This window comes from Vanellus vanellus (assembly GCF_965231255.1).
Source record: "Vanellus vanellus genome assembly, chromosome: 3".
Lineage (NCBI taxonomy): Eukaryota > Metazoa > Chordata > Aves > Charadriiformes > Charadriidae > Vanellus > Vanellus vanellus.
Window position 1 is genome coordinate 93930238 of NC_138907.1, and position 20131 is coordinate 93950368.

Here is a 20131-nt window from a genome sequence, read left to right on the forward strand (position 1 = left end):
AAAAAAGAAAAAACATGCATGTGCGCTCTCTTTTTTTCTTTTGAATTTTTAATTTTGTAGCCTAGTGTATTTAAAAATTTTTGTGAGATTTTTTGCTTGCTTTTGTGTGAGCCTTTCTTCTAAAGCTGTTTTTTTTTTTTTTTTTTTTTTTTTTTTTGTGAACGTGTGTTCACAACGTGTAAAGAAAAAGAGGAAAGTACTGCCAAAAAATTACTTTCAGTTTAATTCTATGGTTTTACCTATTTACTAATTTCTTCCTAGTGGCTACAATATTTTGCCTCCTTAACCTACAGTTAACCTCTGTGAATTCTTTCTAAGTAAGTGGTGTAATTCAGTCATGACTTATTTGGCTTATATAAAGAATTTTAAGATCTGGGAGAAACTCATGCAGGAGCTCTGCGTGTGGGAGTTCAGAATCACTCCTCCTAACTCCAGAATGTAAGAGCTAGGACTTCAGTTGCTGTGTGTGTGCGTGTGAGTTTTGACCTCTACTGAGGTCAGTAGAGCTATCAGGTGATGACCTGGTGATGTGACCTTAAGAAGAACAATTTGTTTAGGGTAGGTGTGCCCTGTTATACTACAGCATTTTACTGTAGTCATTAGAAGCATGGTAACCGAGAGCTAATTTCTTTGTCTGAGTAATTCAGTGGTTTAACTGTATTTATTTTGTAGTTACATTTTGTGGGCTATTTCTCTTTTTCTCATAATAGAGCCTGTGCCAGCACCAGTCAATCTCAGAATCACAGATGTAACCACAAATGGTTTCAGAGGAACTTGGGATCATGGAGCTCCAGATGTCTCTCTATATAGAATAACCTGGGGACCCTATGGAAGATCAGAAAAACAGGAGGTGAGAATAGATAGTCACCATAAAGTTTTGTGGGCAGTCTCTCAGAGAGTATATTTTTATAATTAGAAATGTAATTAATAAATGGCCTAAAACTTGCAAGCCCTCCTGTTGTGCTCAATGAAAATTCAGTGAGAAGGTGTAGAACACATTGTTACAGCCACTTGTAGCGATCTTGCTGTGTAAAAAGTTACTCAGTTATATTCCACTCTCTGTTTGTCTGTTTTGTTTGTTTTGTTTTTATTTATTATTTATTTTTTCTTTTTAAACATTTCTCCACAAGACTATCTTAAATGGGGATGAGAATAGTTTGGTCTTTGAAAATTTGAATCCAGATACATTATATGACATCTCAGTTACTGCCATCTATCCTGATGAATCAGAAAGTGACGACCTCATTGGCAGTGAACGAACATGTAAGTAAATAACAGGTTGCTGCATGTTGTTATTCATAGTTATTAAATCAGAAAGCATACACATACAAGAATTCTGAAAACTTCTCTCTACTTTTTTCTAGTACCTTTGGTACCTATCACCACACAAGGTAAGAATCTGAATTTCCAGGTATGGTATCATTAAAGAAAACTCATAGCTGTCTTTTTCTAAACTGTGAGGAATGCTGACATTAAAAAGCTGAGATCATTTAATAAATATTAGTGTGTATTTGGAAGTATACTAAACACTAGATTACCACATGTTTATTATTTTACAAACATCACAGTTTATGTTATCTTGTACTTAATACATTCTGCTCTTGGTCAGGCATTCATGAAGCCCTAAAAGTATGAATGAAGTGTTTGTACCTGCTTTTTGCTTGAATTATTCTTTTCTTTATTACATTTCTCAGCCCCAAAGAGTGGCCCAAGAAACCTTCAGGTGTACAATGCAACTTCACACAGTTTGACTGTGAAGTGGGATCCTGCCAGCGGTCGAGTGCAGAGATACAGGATCATTTACCAGCCTATCAGTGGAGATGGCCCTGAACAGTCGGTAAGTAATTTTGAAGTGCTATAGTTATTCAACCTTAAAGGATATTTCTGCTAATTAGTCCGTTAGAATAATTTATTTTCAAAGCACAACAGTGTACATATTAGTCACCTTTTAGGTGAAGATTAATATTTATAGTGAATAAGCATCTATTCCTACCTTTTTCTTTCTCCCTTTTTAAATCCAAGATAGAATGCTCTTTAAGGAGCAAAAATAATTTTGGATACAGCCTGTTTTCTTGAAAATCAGATAATCTATAAATATGACTAGAATGAAGTTGAAACGTACTGAGAAACAAATCAGTCAGCACACGGGACTACAAGTCACAGATACATAGTTATCACAAAAAGCAATAATAATAGGAACTACCATGACTACTTCCAAAATCCAGAGTTTTCCATTGTTTTCATAGCATGGTTCATGTTCTATCAGAGGGACTTTGCTGTGGAACATACTGTGGAACATACCGTGGGCAGTTGAGACTGTCTCTTACTCCGCTCGGGTAACCACCCAGAAGCTGCAGCTGCAAAAATGAATCCACGCAAAACATATAGAATCATAGAATCATAGGGTTGGAAGGGACCTCTGGAGATCATCTAGTCCAACCCCCCTGCCAGAGCAGGGCCACCTTAGAGCAGGTTGCACAGGAACATGTCCAGGCGGGTTTTGAATGTCTCTAGAGATGGAGACTCCACCACCTCCCAGGGCAGCCTGTTCCAGTGCTCTGCCACCCTCAAGGTAAAGAAGTTCCTCCTCATGTTTAGGTGGAACTTCCTATACTCAATTTTGTGCCCGTTACCTCTTGTCCTGTCACTGGGCACCACCGAAAAGAGCCTGGCCCCATCCTCCTGGCACCCACCCTTTAAGTATTTATAAGCATGGATCAGGTCCCCCCTCAACCATCTTTTTTCCAGACTAAAGAGACCCAATTCCCTCAGTCTTTCTTCATAAAAGAGGTGTTCCAGTCCCCTAATCATCTTGGTAGCCCTATGCTGCACCCTCTCCAGCAGTTCCCTGTCCTTCTTGAGCTGGGGAGCCCAGAACTGGACACAGTACTCCAGGTGCAGCCTCACCAAGGCAGAGTAGAGGGGGGGATGACCTCCCTTGACCTGCTGGCCGCACTCTTCTTGATGCACCCCAGGATGCCATTGGCTTTCTTGGCCACAAGGGCACATTGCTGGCTCATGGTCATCCTGTTGTCCACCAGGACTCCCAGGTCTCTTTCTACAGAGCTGCTCTCCAGCAGGTCAGCTCCCAACCTGTACTGCTGCATGGGGTTATTCCCCATTATGCTAGGGAAGTTTTTCAGGTATTTTAGTGTCTTTTAATATGATTGAGGGACTGTAATGATAGGGAGAGCCAGTACCGTATGATCAGCCAGCTTTCCCTGCGTCATCAGCAAGACCTGTGTTGACTACTGCAGCCTATGCAACACAGTCTGGGAATGGTAATTCAGTCAGCCTGTTTATCAGAAATGTGTGCTACTTAAAAATGCCCTACTCTGCAGCAGGAGGCTGTTGTGGTTACTGCCAAATGACTCAGAGGAACAGTCTCAGATGAAAACCGCACTCATTTAGCTTGTTCCTGTAGTCAGAGATCACACATGTTCAGAGGCGTATCTAGGAATGTTTACTTTAGAGTCAGTTGGATACTTATGCACCCATTTTTACTCTCTTCTGAGCAACATGCATTTGAGGTGACGTAATTGAACTATTTAATGAATTGAGTAGTTGAATGCAAGTTTAGTGAGAAATCACAAGAAGAATAAAGAACAACAGTAATGTTAATTAATATCTGTAATTAATTGCTGGTACTGGAATAAAAAAAAAGAAATATGGGCATTCTGTTGAAATTTGTGGCAACAATGAACTTAGTAGACTTAATTATTCAGAACTGGATAGAGTCCAGCAGTGGCAGTTGGAGAAGACACCTCTTTTTGAGGAAAGCACACAGAACACTCATGCTCTGTTTATGGCGTTTTAATGTCTGTCTGCAAATAGTTCTCGGTCATACGATAGTAATTCCATGTCTGGTTTCTTTGTTACTATGATATTTGGTTAAACTGCAGTTGATGGGTAGGCAGTAGCAGTATCCCCATTGAAATATTTAAAATATAATTTCTAGAAGTTTTTTTTATTGCTCTGTGACATTTTATGGCCTCAGCACCAAGAAAGAACACAGGTGATTTGAAGACAACTCTGCAAAAACTGTACGTCAAACTCCAGAGACCATCATGATCATTTAGGATCAGATTTTGAAAAGCAAATAGATACTAAAATATGGAGGTAGCCATGATGGGATGCTAAAAGCATTTCTGATTTGAACTGAGCTTTTTAGACTAGAGTACAAATAAAAAGTTTCCTTGTAAATTAAAATAGTCTACTTCTATGAAATGTGAAGATGCATAAATGCTTGCTTATTATCAGTTCCTCCTCATCAGAAGCTTTTAAGTATTATGACAAACATATTAGCTGAATAGGCTTTGAAGATGTGCAGATAGTCTTAAAAGTACAAAGGATGCTCTTGACCAAGTGCAATTTCACACAATTAAAACCCAAAAACCTCATGATTCCCAAATGCTGAAGATATAAGTATTATTCTCAGCGCACTGTAAATCTCTTACTTGATGATTATGATCAGAGGATGGTATGTAAAAGAAAAATTGAAACAAAAGATCTATAATGATTTTAGACTCTTAACAAAGATATTTTAGAATATCATGCTGTAAAATTTTTGAAATCAAGGAGAGACGATGTTGTTATTGTATCAAATGTACATTAAAGATCTACAGAGTGTTGTAATTTTTTCTGTGCTTGCATTTTACCTGAGAGCGGAGCATAAAGAGCCCGATTCAAAGTCTGTCAAAATGAATACAAGACTCTCATTGATTTCAATATGATATAGTCAGAGGCAATGCAGAAAAACAGCTCTGTGCTGGCACAGAACTGGCAGTTGATATATAATAGTGGTTATATGCAAGTTTGGAGGTCTTAAAGAATACTGGCTTTGTGTCATTGGACTCTGTCTAAACTTGCTAAAATGAATATGTACTAAATATTAGTCGATTATTCAATTATTCAATGTCTACCATCAGTGTCAGTCACAAAAGCATTGCAGAATATGGTTTCCCCTCTGCGTCAAAGGCTTACATTCTTCACTGTAACAGTAAGCATAAAAGGGGTAGCATAAAAGGGATTTTAATCTTTTTCTTTTGTTTTACTGCAGACTATGGTTGGAGGGCGGCAGAACAGTGTGGTGATACAGAAGCTGCAGCCTGACACACCATATGCTATTACTGTGTCATCAATGTATGCAGATGGTGAGGGGGGACGAATGACAGGACGAGGCAGAACCAGTAAGTAACTTCTTGAGCTCTTCTTATTAGGTGTGAAACAATATTGATGTATTGCTTTTCAAATTAGCTGGGAAAAATTTCTTGTGAAATTCATCCCATCTGGATTTGTCATTTGTCCTTTTGTGGGTTTCAAGTTTCTAAAGTAAGAAGACCTGTCAGTCTGCTGGCTGTAGAGAAACCTTGGACCACTACCTTAGACTGGAAGCCCAGCTTTTAAGGCTGAGAGAAACCCTAATGCTACTATGGAACTTCTTCATCATTTTCATCTGTTTAATTGTCTTATGCCACAATTTAGTAAACACCTTACAGCATCTGAAGGCATATGAGTCTCACATGTGTGCTGTTAAGTGTAAGTTTACAATTTTTCTGTCAGCACCTTCAGTTCAGAGGCTGACCTTTACAGGGTGTTCCTTGAGACTCTGTCATTTTATGTTGATAGCATTTTTTTGGTCCTGCTATGGGAAGCACTGAGTGATTTGCTATCAGAGGCACTTCAGGTATGAACCCCAATTCACTATTTTTAATTAATTAATTATTTAACTATAAATTTATTAACAAATTTATTAATTCATTTGTACTTAGTTTACTTTTGAGCCTGGAATGGAAAGTCAGACAGAGCAATGTGTTTGGTGAGGAATGAAGAAAACAACCTTAATGAACCCATCATATAATTCTACAATAATGTCCAGGAAGAAATTCTTCTTACTATATTTAGCATTGCTTATGCTGCTGCATGAGGCTGATGTGTTCTGATTAATGAAGACAAATAACATTTAACATGAACTATTAAACCTGCTGTTTTTAAAATTTCCTAGTGATACATTACATAGGCATGATCTGACAGCACAGGTGAGAGAACGTGGTGCCACATTTCTGACAGCTCATTGGTCTGTTTCAGAACCTCTCACTACTGTGAAGAACTTGCTAGTTTATGACCCAACCACCAGTACTCTGAACGTTCGATGGGATCATGCAGAAGGAAATCCTCGCCAGTACAAAGTGTTTTATGGACCTACATCTGGAGGTGCAGAAGAAATGGTAAATACTTTGTGTGGATCTCACTAACTGTCTCAGATAAATTGCAGCTCATGGTGCTAGTGAGAGAAATACCGCTTGTTTGCCCATGCACTGGCTTCTCTTCTGTTCATAGCTACTCTGGAGAAAATGTGGACCACCTCCATGAAAGTCAGTTATTCCCATATGTATTACAGATTATCGTTTTTATATAGTAGACCTTCAGTGGCTAGTTCTTAACACAGGGATTTAATACCACACACAATCTTTTGTTTGTTTATTCTTAGAGTAGTGCATGTGAATGTAAAGCTGACTTCAGGGTGTACAAGAGGCTATAAAGTCAGCAGTCTACCCATTTTTACTGCTAAGAAGTCCTGTGACTGTAGGGAGGCGGCTGGGATGATATTTGTGAAAGTAGAAATGTCCATATAGGTGTCTTATTCTAATCTCCTAGAATTACTTAATTGCTAAAGAGCTAAAACAATCTTGAAAATGGGAACCCTTGTTGCAGACTGAGAAAATATTATTCTTTCCCATTTGTGTTTATTTTTCCACATCTGTGCGTTTATTTTTCCACATCTGTGCGTTTATTTTTCCACATCTGTGCGTTTATTTTTCCACATCTGTGCGTTTGATGTGCCTGTCAAGTGAGGAGTACATGAACCGCCACTGTTTCAATAGCATCTAGAGAACTACTGAAGATAAATATTCTTAAATGCTGTGGAGTTTTGCTTTCTAATATGAGCTGCTCATTAGTTCTTGTTGTCAGTATGTTGTAGTGTTATGTAATGTTTGGGTTTGTTTTATTTAGAAAGTGACTTTTTAGTGCCTCTGAGCTGCTAAATAGTAGTCATTAAAGAGATGACTGCATATTCTGCTACTGTTACTAGTAGAACAGGATGTGAACCCAAAAGTGAACATAGCTGTAAGGGATTGTATAGGAAAGCACTTTAGTAACAACCTTTTTTTGTTAAGTCCAAGACAGAACCTTCTTGAAATGCAATTCCAGAAGATACCATGAACCCTGTTACTTCAGACTTCACCTTTTGTAAAGATTCTATCGCATCCAGTTGAGAAATGAGATGTGGTGGGGGCATAAGGGAGATACAAAAAAGCTTAAACTTTTTGCTACTTAGGTAAATGTCATTCCCCTACCTTTTCTTTTAAATTTGTAGACCACAGTACCAGGAAACACAAACTATGTCATCCTGAGGACTCTTGAACCCAACACCCCTTACACTGTAACTGTGATTCCAGTTTTCCCAGAGGGGGATGGTGGTCGTGTCTCTGACACTGGAAGAACTTGTAAGTAAAATACCCCTTTTCAAGAAAATGTTAGGATTTTTTGTGTGAGCAGCTCAGATCATTAGAAATTGATTTTACATCAAATGTGGAAGTTTATTTTCCCCAAAGCTAAAACCTAAGTCTAAGAAACTCTGTTTACCTGCTTGGATATGGTCGCAGCTCTGTAACTTATTCCGTTTTGTTTGCTTATTCAGGTGGAGACTTTCAGTCCACTTATCTTAACCAAACTTAGCTCTTATGTTGTGCAGCAAACTTACTATTTACTTCCACACAATAGTAAAATTTTAATTGTAGTACCAGTAGCAATACTGGTGAACAAATGGCAAATATTGGTGTTAATCCATGCTCATGTCCGTACCATGTTCTTAACATTTTCCAGGGAGTTTAAGCTCCTGATGTCAGCATGAGCTAAAATGTGTAGTTTGTGGCTACTTTTCATACCTGTCTGGTCAAAGTGATCATACCTTCAATTTGCAGCATAAACATATGGACTTTGCTGCCTGGCAGGGATGTTTGTGAAGACTAATAACTGAGATTCTTAGATTTGTAGATTTTGGGGCAACAAAAGTAATGTGTTTATCTTGGGCTGATGCGCTTTTCAGCTTCCTTTAAGCACTGTTATAAATTCAAGTAGAACTAGAACTTATGTAAGCAATTTTGTAAAACTTAATTTAAATTATCCTTGATCTAGTGGAGAGAGGAACACCAAGGAACATTCAGGTTTACAATCCCACACCAAACAGCATGAATGTCCGATGGGAACCTGCTCCAGGTCCAGTGCAACAATATAGAATTAATTACTCTCCACTATCTGGCCCAAGGCCATCAGAATCTGTAAGTAATTTAGTTTTTATACTATTCCTTAAAAGTGTGTGGAGGATATTGCTTCCTTCAATGAGTGTAGAACAATAGTAATAAACTCAGGCCAACTGTCTGCCCGGGGGTGTCCCTGCTGAAAACATTGTGTACAGGAGTGTATTCCATTGTAAATAAATGCTTAATTTGGGGAAATGTAAAAAATAAGACTCTCCCATTTAAAACTGAATATTGAGAATTGAGTATCCTTTATCATATTGCAGGTAAAGATGAATTAAAATATTTTTTTTTTTTTTTTTAAATACAGAAGGAAACAACAAATATTTGTTAGAAAATGTTTAATTATGAATCTAGATGCCAAGTTTATGTGATCTTACCACTAAACCATCTGCTCACCCCAAATCATTAGCGTTTAAGCAGTTCTTGGTGAGCAGTGAAGTCTGGATACGGGTAAAAATTTGCCCTCCAGATGTGAAGTAAGAGTTCTTGGATTTTTGTAGAAATAGATGTAGTTTTAGAGCTAAGCTATGTACTCACACAAAATGTACACCCATATTGTACACGTACAGATGAATATCTTTTTATGTAAGGAAGTGTAAAATTTTTAATGAATCATTTGCATCTGTAAAGTGAAACTGCATATTACTTCACATGAGTCTATTAGTAGTGGCTGTTAGAAAATATCCTTTATATGTCAGTAAACCATGACAGAATATACCTTTTTGGTTTCTGTTCCTGCATGTTTCTGCTTTTCTTTTTTTTCTGAACTATTTTTATGTAAAATGTAAAAAATAACAATTCCATTTGCAGAATGAGAGCTCCTAAAATATATTTATCTTTTTTTTTTTCTTTTTTGCACCTGCTCTTGAATGTTTATCAACATTATTAAACTTATATTACCTTTCTTGGAAAATTTGCAGTCTGTTCATGTTCCCAATTTTTCTATATTTCATTCAAATTGTTCATTCTAAAAAGACAAGGTATAATTTGAAGCTTTTTTTATATATGTGCCTTTTGTTTCTGTTTTAGATTGTGGTACCAGGCAACACTCGTGATGTGATGCTGGAACGCTTGACTCCTGACACTGCTTACTCAATAAATGTTATAGCTCTCTATTCAGATGGAGAAGGAAATCCAAGCCAAGCACAGGGAAGAACATGTAAGAGGCAGTCGGTATTTGCTGTGTGAAATATATGTAAAAATTGGTGTATGAAGAATTTATAAAATTGATTGCCTCCATGAATAGTGTAAGCCATTCAGTGCAACTCTGAGATCAGTGCATCTGAATTATGGCTAAAGCAATTACAGGCCTCCACAGAAGGGAGCTTTTGCTATGTTGTCTGGCAGTTGTGGTATATGCAAAATCACCAAAGTAATTTTCACTTGTGAAATAAGCCTAATTTGAATATTTAAGAGTTTAAAATCTGTTCTTTAAAATGTGATTGCAGATAAATAGCAATTTTTCTTTTTGGAAAATAGCACATTAAGATATATAGAATTTGCTGTCAATAGAAAAAAAATGTGCTTCATGTTTTGTGTCTTACATGATAATTGTATATGTCAGCCTCCTCAGATGTTTGGGTTTTGTTGGAGATGCCTAAACATGAAAACTGCCTTGTTGCAACTTAGCTTGTGGGATCTCAGTTGGCTTATGCTTGTCTTCTTTAAAATTCGTTTTAGAAATATGTAAAGAAACTGTCTATGGCAATAATAAGTCACCTCTCTTTTGCTGTTTCTATGCTTTCTCTATTAAATCCCTATATTCATCTAAAAGTTGCAGATGTGACAGGCTATAGTTATAATTGTCCGCAAGTGGCTGAGAAGCAGAATGTATGTAGATGGTGACTTTGCATGTCCATCTGATGTTCTCTCCCTTCCTTACTGCTCCAGTGCCTCCTGTTGAGTCACTGTTTCTATTTAAGAGCTTCAGGCACTGCTGTATTATCATGGACTAAATCTACCTGTATATGTTTATTCAGGGTTTTAGGGAGGGCCCTTAACTTTGGCTTCAGAGCAGCATTTTAATCAGTGAGAGCAACAATGGACTGGAAGAATCATGCTCCGTACCACCTTCTGTATTTTCTTTCTTTAGTGCCTCGCAGTGGTCCAAGGAATGTGAGAGTGTTCGATGAGACCACAAACAGCCTTTCTGTACAATGGGACCATGCTGATGGACCAGTCCAGCAGTACAGAATCATTTATTCACCCACTGTGGGAGACCCTATAGATGAATATGTAAGTTCTGTAATTTCTTAGTAAGCACCAAGATGTTCTCAGTTAATTCTGTAGACTACAGAAAAACAAAGACACTTGTTTTACGTGTGGTACACTTTGTGTGCTCTGTGGGTTCTTTAGTCATTGTTGTCAATGCTGAGAAGCCATGTTTTGTATGAAACTTTTTTTTTTTTTTTTCACAAAGTCACAGAACGTATACAGTTTAATGAACCAACTTGTGTGTAAAATAAGGTTAAATATGCGTCACATACTAATCAGAAGATTCTGAGCAGAACCTACTTCCTGACATTTAGTGCAAACATTGTGCAACAGTGAATAGCCATCTATTACTTCATACTCTATTCATTATAAAGTCAGTGTGCTAAGACACAGAATAAACATAAGTCTGCATTTTATAAATTGAAGAGAGTTGGCAGAGTTTAATAAGAAAGCAATGGTAACTTTGATTCAGCAACTAACTTGCTTTTGTAAGGTTTGGTATGAGTTGTAAGTGTTTGTCTTTAATTTCCTGCAGCTTAATGATAGCACAAGTTAATCTGATGCTTATAAAATTCTTTGAGTGTTTATAGCAAAGCCAAACTCAGATCCTATAGAGGTCAACGGCAGAATTCCTGCTGACTGCCACCAGCCAGAACATGTATAAGAGTGCTATTTAAATGATAGTACTGCTTATATACTATTGCATAGAGCATGCTGAAAATTCATTGTTTGAAAATTCCCTACTGGACCTGTTAATCAGGACACACATATTTTTCAACACACATATCTACTTTACAGAAAATATTGGACATTTCATAAAAATAACAAGTCTCAAACAACTGAAAATTTTTATCAAGTCATAATGGAAAATGTTGACTGTGAGGGATATGCTTTTGAGATAGACATCTCAAGTGACTCCGTTGTTTCAGTGCTTTATGGCCACTTCATGGAGAGGTGTCACTTTTTGGATTATACCTACCTTTTCATTGGAAGGAAGCAATAGTGCGTTGCTGCATCAGGAAATTGAGGAGATTGTGGGATGCATAAATAAGCACATATCAAAATATTTAGAGCTTCCTTCTCAGACTAACTTGTTTCTGCCAAGAAAATGATATTCTAAGATGAGGACAATTAAAAGGTGGAAATGAAACTGATGAGTAGTGTGAATGCCTTTGACTTCCATCTTCATTTTAGGAGCTTTTTTCCTCTCTTTTTCTGTCTCCAAACACATCATCATAACTTTTTCCTTTCTATGAAGGAACAGTACTGAAATCTTGGTGAGGAACTGCGTCATCTTAGTCTGATGTGAGGGTAGGGACTGAAGAGTCAATTTGTTTTATCTTTTTTTGTGCTGACCACAGTGTTTTATAAGTTAAAATAACAAATACTAGTAATTGTTTATAGGCTATAACCTTTAAGATTTCCCAAATCACTTTATCTACAGTGGACATAAAACAAGTGCGCCAAGTGTCAAACCAGATTTTTAGTTCTAGTTACTGTCATTATTGATCAGTTACAGGACTGGGAGATTATTTACCTCCATTTCTTTTGTGTTCTAGACAACAGTTCCTGGGATAAGAAATAATGTGATACTACAACCACTGCAATCAGATACACCATATAAAATTACTGTTGTGGCTGTGTACGAAGATGGAGATGGTGGACAACTGACTGGAAATGGCAGAACTGGTAATTAGTTTTAATGTTGTGTATTCTTTTTTAAATTTAAGACACATATTCCTTAAGCACTCCAACATTGTTAAGGTTTCGTTATGTTAATTACATCTTTGACGTGATTAGTACTCAACAGAGCTACAATGTAAGTTTCTAGAGGTTGAAAAACAGTCATTTGTCTAATTATTGTGTTTTCTTTCTTTTTAGTTGGCCTGCTTCCTCCTCAAAATATGTATATAACTGATGAATGGTATACACGATTCAGAGTTTCCTGGGATCCTTCACCATCCCCTGTTCTTGGCTATAAAATTGTATACAAACCTGTGGGTAAGAAAACCTGTTCATTCTGCCTTTCAGAATAGTGAGTGGCTAATGGGGGATCAGAATAGAAATCATATGTATCATGAAATATTTGTGTTAAAGGTTTTATTTCCTTTGTTTACTGATTTTGATGGAAGCTTAAGTCTTATCAGTGTTTTATAAGAACCATAAACTATCAAACACTGTGTTACATACATTCAATTACAGAGATTGAATTGTATCATTAAAATTTAATACAGTGACTAGATAAACTCCTGGACCAGACTTTGTTTTCCTCTCTTTAATACCTCTTGTCCTTCTGCGGATGTGAACTGGTGTATCTGAGATAAGCATTGGACAGGTATTTAGGTACTAATATCCTTCAGAACCTTTGTTTTATGTGACAGTGAAATAATATGCATATGTTTCTATAAGTTAAATTAAACACAAATGTTGCACAATAGCTTGTAAAGCTATGTATATGTTCTGTTTGCAACAGTTTAATACGCTAAAATTTAAGAAATTAATATGTTTTGTTTCAGAAAAAATGAGGTTGACACTGAATGACATGGAAAAGACAGTAGATAGTTTTGTAGCTCACCTCATCACGAATCTTTCTCTCTCTGTACTTCCTTTCAATTCAAGGTTCAAATGAGCCCATGGAGGTTTTTGTGGGAGAAGTGACTTCCTACACCTTGCATAATCTGTCTCCCAGTACTACTTACGATGTAAATGTTTATGCCCAGTATGATTCTGGAATGAGCATACCTTTGACAGATCAAGGCACTACACGTAAGTCCAAATAATTTTGTTGTAGTCATGCTAGATACATATGCTGATCTGACAGAATGTTCATTAAGAGATGATTTTTAAAGCTGGTTGTTAGACAGTCAGAATATCCTCTCATGGAGAATACTAATCGTCTGTCCATGATGTAGACCTTAAAAACACTAATCTTGGGAACAGTAATGGAAATATAGTTTGAATTAATGATTTGATGATATAAAATTTTCTAGTCTGCTCCCTAAAATTTTATTCAGCTGTAGTTGGGGGTCAATCTTTACCTGTTGCCAGGGTACTACAGAATCTAACCTGCTAAGCAGGTCTAGGCTTTTTTGCTACTCTGCTTTTATCTCACAGGAATCTCCAGTGATTGCAACTTCAGCTTTTTGAAGGAGATGATTTTGTTGATGGCCTCAGCTAAGAGACTTTAAAAAATTTCTTCAGTTAAGATGAAACAAGCATCCTGAGTTTCGTTGACTCAGTACATTCTTTTCATATTGCCATATATATGAGTCAGATTAGGATTTTTGGAAGTTTTTTATCTTATAAAGAACTCATCTTTCACGTGAAAACTCATAAAGCAGGCTGTTACCCACTGCAGAAAGGGTATCAGACTTTTGTAAATAGCTAGGCTGGGATTTCTAGGGTGTAACAGAAAATGAAGAGATTTGACTGGAACTGCTCATTCCTTCTGTGAGTATTTTAAAAAATTAAGTTCTGGACCAGCATTGCTAATATAATTTTCATTTGGATGTGCTTCACCCATTACATACTATTTTCCAGAGAACAATTTATCTCTTTCTCTGTTCACAGTATATTTGAATGTCACTGACCTAACAAGTTATAAAGTGGGTTGGGATACTTTCTGTATCCGATGGTCACCTCATCGGTCAGCAACTTCCTACAGACTGAAGTTGAACCCAGCTGATGGTAAGTGCATTTTATTTTGTGCATTTTATTTTGTGCATTTTTTTGAAACATAATTATTTTATTTCAATGACAGCACCACTTATTTGGGATGGTGGTAAGCACCCACCAGAAGCCATGATGCACCTGGTTGAGCTTTAAAACTTTGAACACAACCTGTTTTTCTAGAGTGGTGAAAAAGCTGCAAAGAGGGAGTGCTGCTTATTGTCAAGTTAACTTTCGTTAGTGGGCATCTGCTAGTTACCAGGGTTTTACATGTACACTGCAACGTTACTTTCCAGTATGCTCCAGGGTGCATAATCACCTCATAACATGGGTCTAGAAAAGCTTTTATGGGACAAGAATAAGACTCCTGTCCCCTCTGCTTCAACCTCCTCTCAAGAGGTCTCTAATTTCTACGCTATTTGTACACATATTAAAAGGGAAATAGTGGGTTCTAACTTTCTTCCCATTGGGCTTTTTTTGACAGGTTCCAGAGGACAGGAAATCACAGTACGTGGATCAGAAACAAGCCATTGTTTTACTGGCCTCTCACCAGACACAGAATACAATGCTACCGTCTTTGTTCAGACCCCTAACCTTGAGGGGCCTCCAGTCTCTATGAGGGAGCGTACAGGTAGGTAATAGATACTGTGAACCTTAAGTTTTGGCTATAGAACTTGTCTCATTTCAGCTGTGGAACTTGTCTTGCTCCTAAATTGCTTTCAATCCCTCTTTTAAGTGATCTTTCCTCTTTCTCTCAGTGTAATGTCAACTGGAGTTTATAAGGGAAAGAGACATTCTTATGCTCTTCTGCAAACCAAGTATTTCCTAGCATTTGCATGAAAAACAGATGCATTATTAGAGTGCAGTGTTACTCAGCTCATGTAAAAGTGCTCCTGTTATAATGAAATCACATATCTTTGTTTTAACAATAGCTATAATCTCATTATTCTTGTAACACAAGAAATTTTTCCTTGACAATTATACGTTCTTTTGGTTAGTGAGAAAAGATTAGAATCTTTCTGTGTGGTAATATAGTACGTAATCTAGAGTTTGGATGAAATAATTTATATGGAGTCAAAAAATTATTTTTTCATTTCAGTCCTCAAACCTACAGAGGCACCAACTCCGCCACCTACACCTCCCCCACCTCCCACGATCCCTCCAGCTCGGGATGGTATGTTCATTTGTAGAATTATTCTGTATTTTTATGTAGTTGTTGCACTGCTTCAGAGTTTATTTCTATTTTTCATAAATGTAAATAGATTTAAAGCTATCCCAGCATTTTAAGGAAATGAATTTTGAGACTAATTTCCTAATGCCATCCATTTGCTGTTGAGCTTTACTAGACTGGTTTAGAACACCAAGGTGCATGTATTTGGGAAAAAAAAATCATTATATTCTATAGCTCTGCAGCAAGTCTGTGAGTCTGCCTGCCCTCAGCAGATAATTTATGTTTATGGTAGCTGCTCAGAAAAAAAAAAAGTCATTTAAAGCATTTACATTTGATTCTTGAGCTCTTCCTCATTTCTTGAACTTTTGTTTGAAAATTTTTAATAAATGTTTTTGTGTTGAGCATTAGCCATCTGCCAGGCTGACTGCATGGTAATAGAAACTTGCTGAGTACTTGTCATTCTTGAATTTTCAGATTTAGAAGCAATATGTTCATTATTTCACAGTGATATGATTGATGTGTTTTAAGTGTTCCTTTTCTTGGTCTTTCAGTATGCAGAGGTGCCAAAGCAGATATAGTGTTCTTGACTGATGCTTCCTGGAGTATTGGTGATGATAACTTCAACAAAGTGGTGAAATTTGTTTTTAATACAGTAGGAGCCTTTGACTTAATTAATCCTGCTGGAATCCAGGTAGGTTTGTTATTTCCACTGGGTACATTTTGGAGGGAAACTGATGATGAAGCTGAATTACTAAAGTTACATTTGATTTTTTTCTTTCTTTCAGAATGCTGTCATTTTTTTTTTTATTGGATTGTTGGACAATGCATGTGTATGTGTGTGTGCATATAATTATTTATGAAATATATTGGTCATTTTGTAAATACAAAGGGAATCCAGTCTGTCCTGAAAGGTTACTATTCTGAAAGACAAAAGTTGTAGTGTGTGGGAATCCTCCAGGCAGAGAAACTGGGGTGATGTATGGTCAATATATGGTTAGTTTTGTATTTTTGTTTCTTTGTATAGGGCATTGACAACTGGCATACTGCCTTGTTGTTATGCACTAGGTTTTGTTTGTGTCATATCAGAAATCTGTTTTGGGCACAATCTGACTGTTGAGCGTGGGTGACATTTTAATTTCTCAGTGCAAGAAAGGAGTCTTGTGCATGTAGAGTCCAGCTGGCTTGCCGTTAGCCTTGTCTTGCCAAGCTCCCTAGAATGCCTCTGCAGTAAGTAGGCAGAATCCCTTCAAGAGAGGCACTTGCAGAAGTCTCTTCAACCCATCCTAAAGATAGGTAACATGGGTCTGCTCCACAGTGGGCATAGTGAAAGTATAAAAAGGTGAAAAATTAGTCCTCTTAATGAATTAATTGATCTTTAAAGGGTAAAGAGTAATAGCTAATGAGGAATGGACTTTATGGATTTGGGGGCTGATCATAGTTATGGCAAAGACATTTCCTGCCAGTCTTCTTATTGTAAGCCTTGTACCATTACTGTGTTTCTTCTGCTTATGGGAAGCTGGATGAGATCACTGCCTAGGTTCCCATAACCATTTCTCTTTCACTAGGTGAAGTGAATGACATAAGATGTGAGAGAGTTTCATGCAAGGTATTTTTTGAGCATTGCAATGATCTGCAGGTGCAATGCATCTTCCTTGGTTACAAGGCAGTTTTTTTCATGGGAGATTGTGGGAGTGATTTTCCCCAGTAAATATAAAAACTATTTACATTACTCATGAACTGCCTTTCATCTTTTTAGGCATAATTTTAGGTTTTTCATTCACTAGCTTTAACTTTCTAGACATTTTTAAGGAAAAGATACCTCTCATACTTTCTTTTGTCTCAGTCATTCTTCATCCTTCTTAGCTCTAATCTATACCAGGTAGCTTTCCTTTCCATTCGTTTGTCTGTTTTATAATATTTTCTTTTTCCTGCAAATATATATGGATCCCCAGCCTAGATATAGAGAAAGCCTAATTAATACAGGTGACAGAGACATGTAAATGCTAATGGTTAGTAAAATATTTGTCACCTACCTTTTGTGAGAGTTACAACAATGTCAGGTTTTGAATTGGTTATTAATAATTTAGAAGGGGGAATTTACTTCAATAAATGTGTATATATACATACAGAGAGATATCTATTCAGCATTGAATTAGCATACTATAATATTACAATTTTACAGAATATTAAAATGAAATATATATATAATATTTAAAGATTATTTCAGAATAAACATTCAGTGATTGTATTCTAGTATTTAAGGCAAGAGAGTACACAATTTTGTATATACCTGCCTTTATTGACATTCTGTTGCCAAATTCTTTTTGTATTTCCTAAAAAAGCTGGAAGAAGTTTTGTAGATAGTGTACATCTTCTCAGAAGCAGAGAATAGGTACTATATATACTGCATCATAGTAATAGCAATCATTTAATTGTACGTATTTAAGGTCACATCACATTTCAAACACAAAGGAGAAAGGAAAAGTGTTGTGTGCACATTGCTATGATGATATCTGCGTATGTAAATATGTACGTGTGCATAATCATACGTATATGAAAAAGATTTTTCAGTTATTTAATTCTTACTAATATACCACAATGCATATTTCAATGGAGAGAGTTGGTCTGAATGTGGAGGTATGAGACTTAACACTGTGATATATTCCATTTCAGGTTTCATTTGTGCAGTACAGTGATGAGGCAAAATCTGAATTTAAACTTAATACATTTGATGACAAGGCCCAGGCCCTGGGAGCTCTTCAAAATATTCAGTACAGAGGAGGAAACACAAGGACAGGTAATTCTGAGCAGTAATCATGTTTCTTTAATATAAAATGTTTTCAGAAACTGCCTTATTATCCTAATATTGCATGGCTAAAGAATTAGGTTTTTATCTTGTGGCTGTTGGCCTTTCAAAGTTTACTAAGAGATTTCTTCTCTTGTGGATAATGTGGCTGACTCCTTGTTCATTGTGCACTTTGCAGGCAAAGCCCTAACATTTATCAAAGAAAAGGTTTTGACTTGGGAGAGTGGCATGAGGCGAGGTGTTCCCAAGGTACTTGTTGTTGTCACAGATGGTCGGTCTCAGGATGAGGTGAGGAAAGCAGCAACGGTCATACAGCACTCTGGTAAGCAATTCACAGTACTGGCTGTTTCATTTCCTTACGTGTTAAACAATGCAATTATAAGTGGTGCTTCAATTAACTGGGAATCCTTTACTCATCACTTATGGACTCAGAAATGTGTTCTGAGTATTTGGGAAAAACTCAAAACTATTTAAAGAATTTAGACTCTCTGGGCCAGACTTACTTTTTCTTTTTCTATCCTTCTCTCTGGTGAAGGATGTATCTTCCCAAGACTTTCAAGTAATTCCTCATGCATATCACTTCATAGACATAACTTTGGCTTGCTTCTTTCTCTCCGTGCTGTGAGGACCACAGGGATCATTGTGCAGTGTAGTCTATTCTACTGCTTTTGATGTAGTAGGCCTGGCTTTTTGAGTTTTATGTTTTACTTGGAATAAACCAGTGGATCCCCAGTTAAAGTAACTGCTTTTGGTGCAGCTGGGTCTGAACCGACTCCTTCATTGCCTTTGGAGCTGAGAAGCGTTGTATTTCCTCTTCAGATTTGCTACATGTGGCTTATGTGCGTCTAATAATCTGTTCCTGTCCCTGCACTCAGCAGTTTTGTGTTTTCATGCATGAACCACCTGGACTTCTGTTCCCTGAGTAAGGACATGCTGGACTTTATGGAAATCACTGGCATGTAAACCACAAGAGGTCATCTGCTCTGCCTCTGTGATCTGAAGGAATCAGCTCTGTCTAGATGGTTTCTAAAGAAGTTTGGCTACCTGATTCATAAAAAACTCTACAGTCTTCCACTACCTAAAGGGGGCCTACAGGAGAGCTGCGGAAGGACTTTTTACTAGGGCATGTAGTGATAGGACGAGGGGGAATGGCTTTAAACTGGAAGAGGGCAGGTTCACATTGAACATTAGGAAGAAATTTTTTACTTTGAGGGTGGTAAGGCACTGGAACAGGTTGCCCAGAGAGATTGTTGAGGCCCAATCCCTGGAGGTGTTCAAGGCCAGGTTGGACATGGTCTTGGGCAACCTGGTGTAATGGGAGGTGTCCCTGTCTATGGCAAGGGAGTTGGAACTCGCTGATCTTCAAGGTCCTTTCCAACCTAAAGCATTCTATGATTCTATGATTCACTGCTTAACTATCCTAATAGTTGGAAAGCTTTGTCTCACAATTTGCCTGTTAACTTCAGGCTAATGAAACTCTTGTCTTCTAATTTACCTAGTTGGCTAGGAAAGCAGTTGATCACTGTCCACTGTAACTGGCCTTCATATTTGAAGCCTGTTGTCATTTCCTCTTTCTGTCTTCTCTTTTCTAGAGTAAACAAACCCATTTCCTTGAACCTCCTGTTGATCATGTTTTCCAAACCTCTTATCATTTTTGGTCTCCTGTCTACTTGTTTTGGTTTCTTTGCATCTTAAATGTTTTACTCAAAGCTGGACAGAGTATTTCCGGCAATGCTTTACCAGAATTGGCTACAGAGGAATAATTATCTTCTTTTTGAAAAATTAAAAATGTAAATAAAGATAGCTTTATCGTTTGCAATAAGAGTGAATTCTCCTTTCAGCCTCCAACCAACATTTCCAATGTCTGTGCAGTTTCTTGCCGATGAAATTTTGTGTGAGATTTTTTTTCTGTACAGTGCTGAATTTGTGTAGTGATTTTTTTTTTTT

At 37.1% G+C, this 20131-nt stretch overlaps 1 protein-coding gene across 1 annotated transcript in view; it reads left to right on the forward strand.

Moving 5' to 3' along the window:
• Positions 1–20131, forward strand: part of COL12A1 (collagen type XII alpha 1 chain) — a gene marked incomplete at its 5' end in the record, with an annotated part of 99758 nt that overhangs the window by 46751 nt on the left and 32876 nt on the right. The window contains 19 exons of the mRNA XM_082480976.1: positions 711–850; positions 1131–1263; positions 1365–1391; positions 1695–1837; positions 5060–5189; positions 6088–6227; positions 7379–7508; positions 8200–8342; positions 9354–9483; positions 10417–10559; positions 12098–12227; positions 12420–12539; positions 13158–13304; positions 14109–14225; positions 14692–14838; positions 15307–15381; positions 15930–16069; positions 18052–18175; positions 18363–18506. Coding sequence (XP_082337102.1) covers positions 711–850; positions 1131–1263; positions 1365–1391; positions 1695–1837; positions 5060–5189; positions 6088–6227; positions 7379–7508; positions 8200–8342; positions 9354–9483; positions 10417–10559; positions 12098–12227; positions 12420–12539; positions 13158–13304; positions 14109–14225; positions 14692–14838; positions 15307–15381; positions 15930–16069; positions 18052–18175; positions 18363–18506 — 2403 coding nt within the window. The remainder of the gene's footprint in view (positions 1–710; positions 851–1130; positions 1264–1364; positions 1392–1694; positions 1838–5059; positions 5190–6087; positions 6228–7378; positions 7509–8199; positions 8343–9353; positions 9484–10416; positions 10560–12097; positions 12228–12419; positions 12540–13157; positions 13305–14108; positions 14226–14691; positions 14839–15306; positions 15382–15929; positions 16070–18051; positions 18176–18362; positions 18507–20131) is intronic.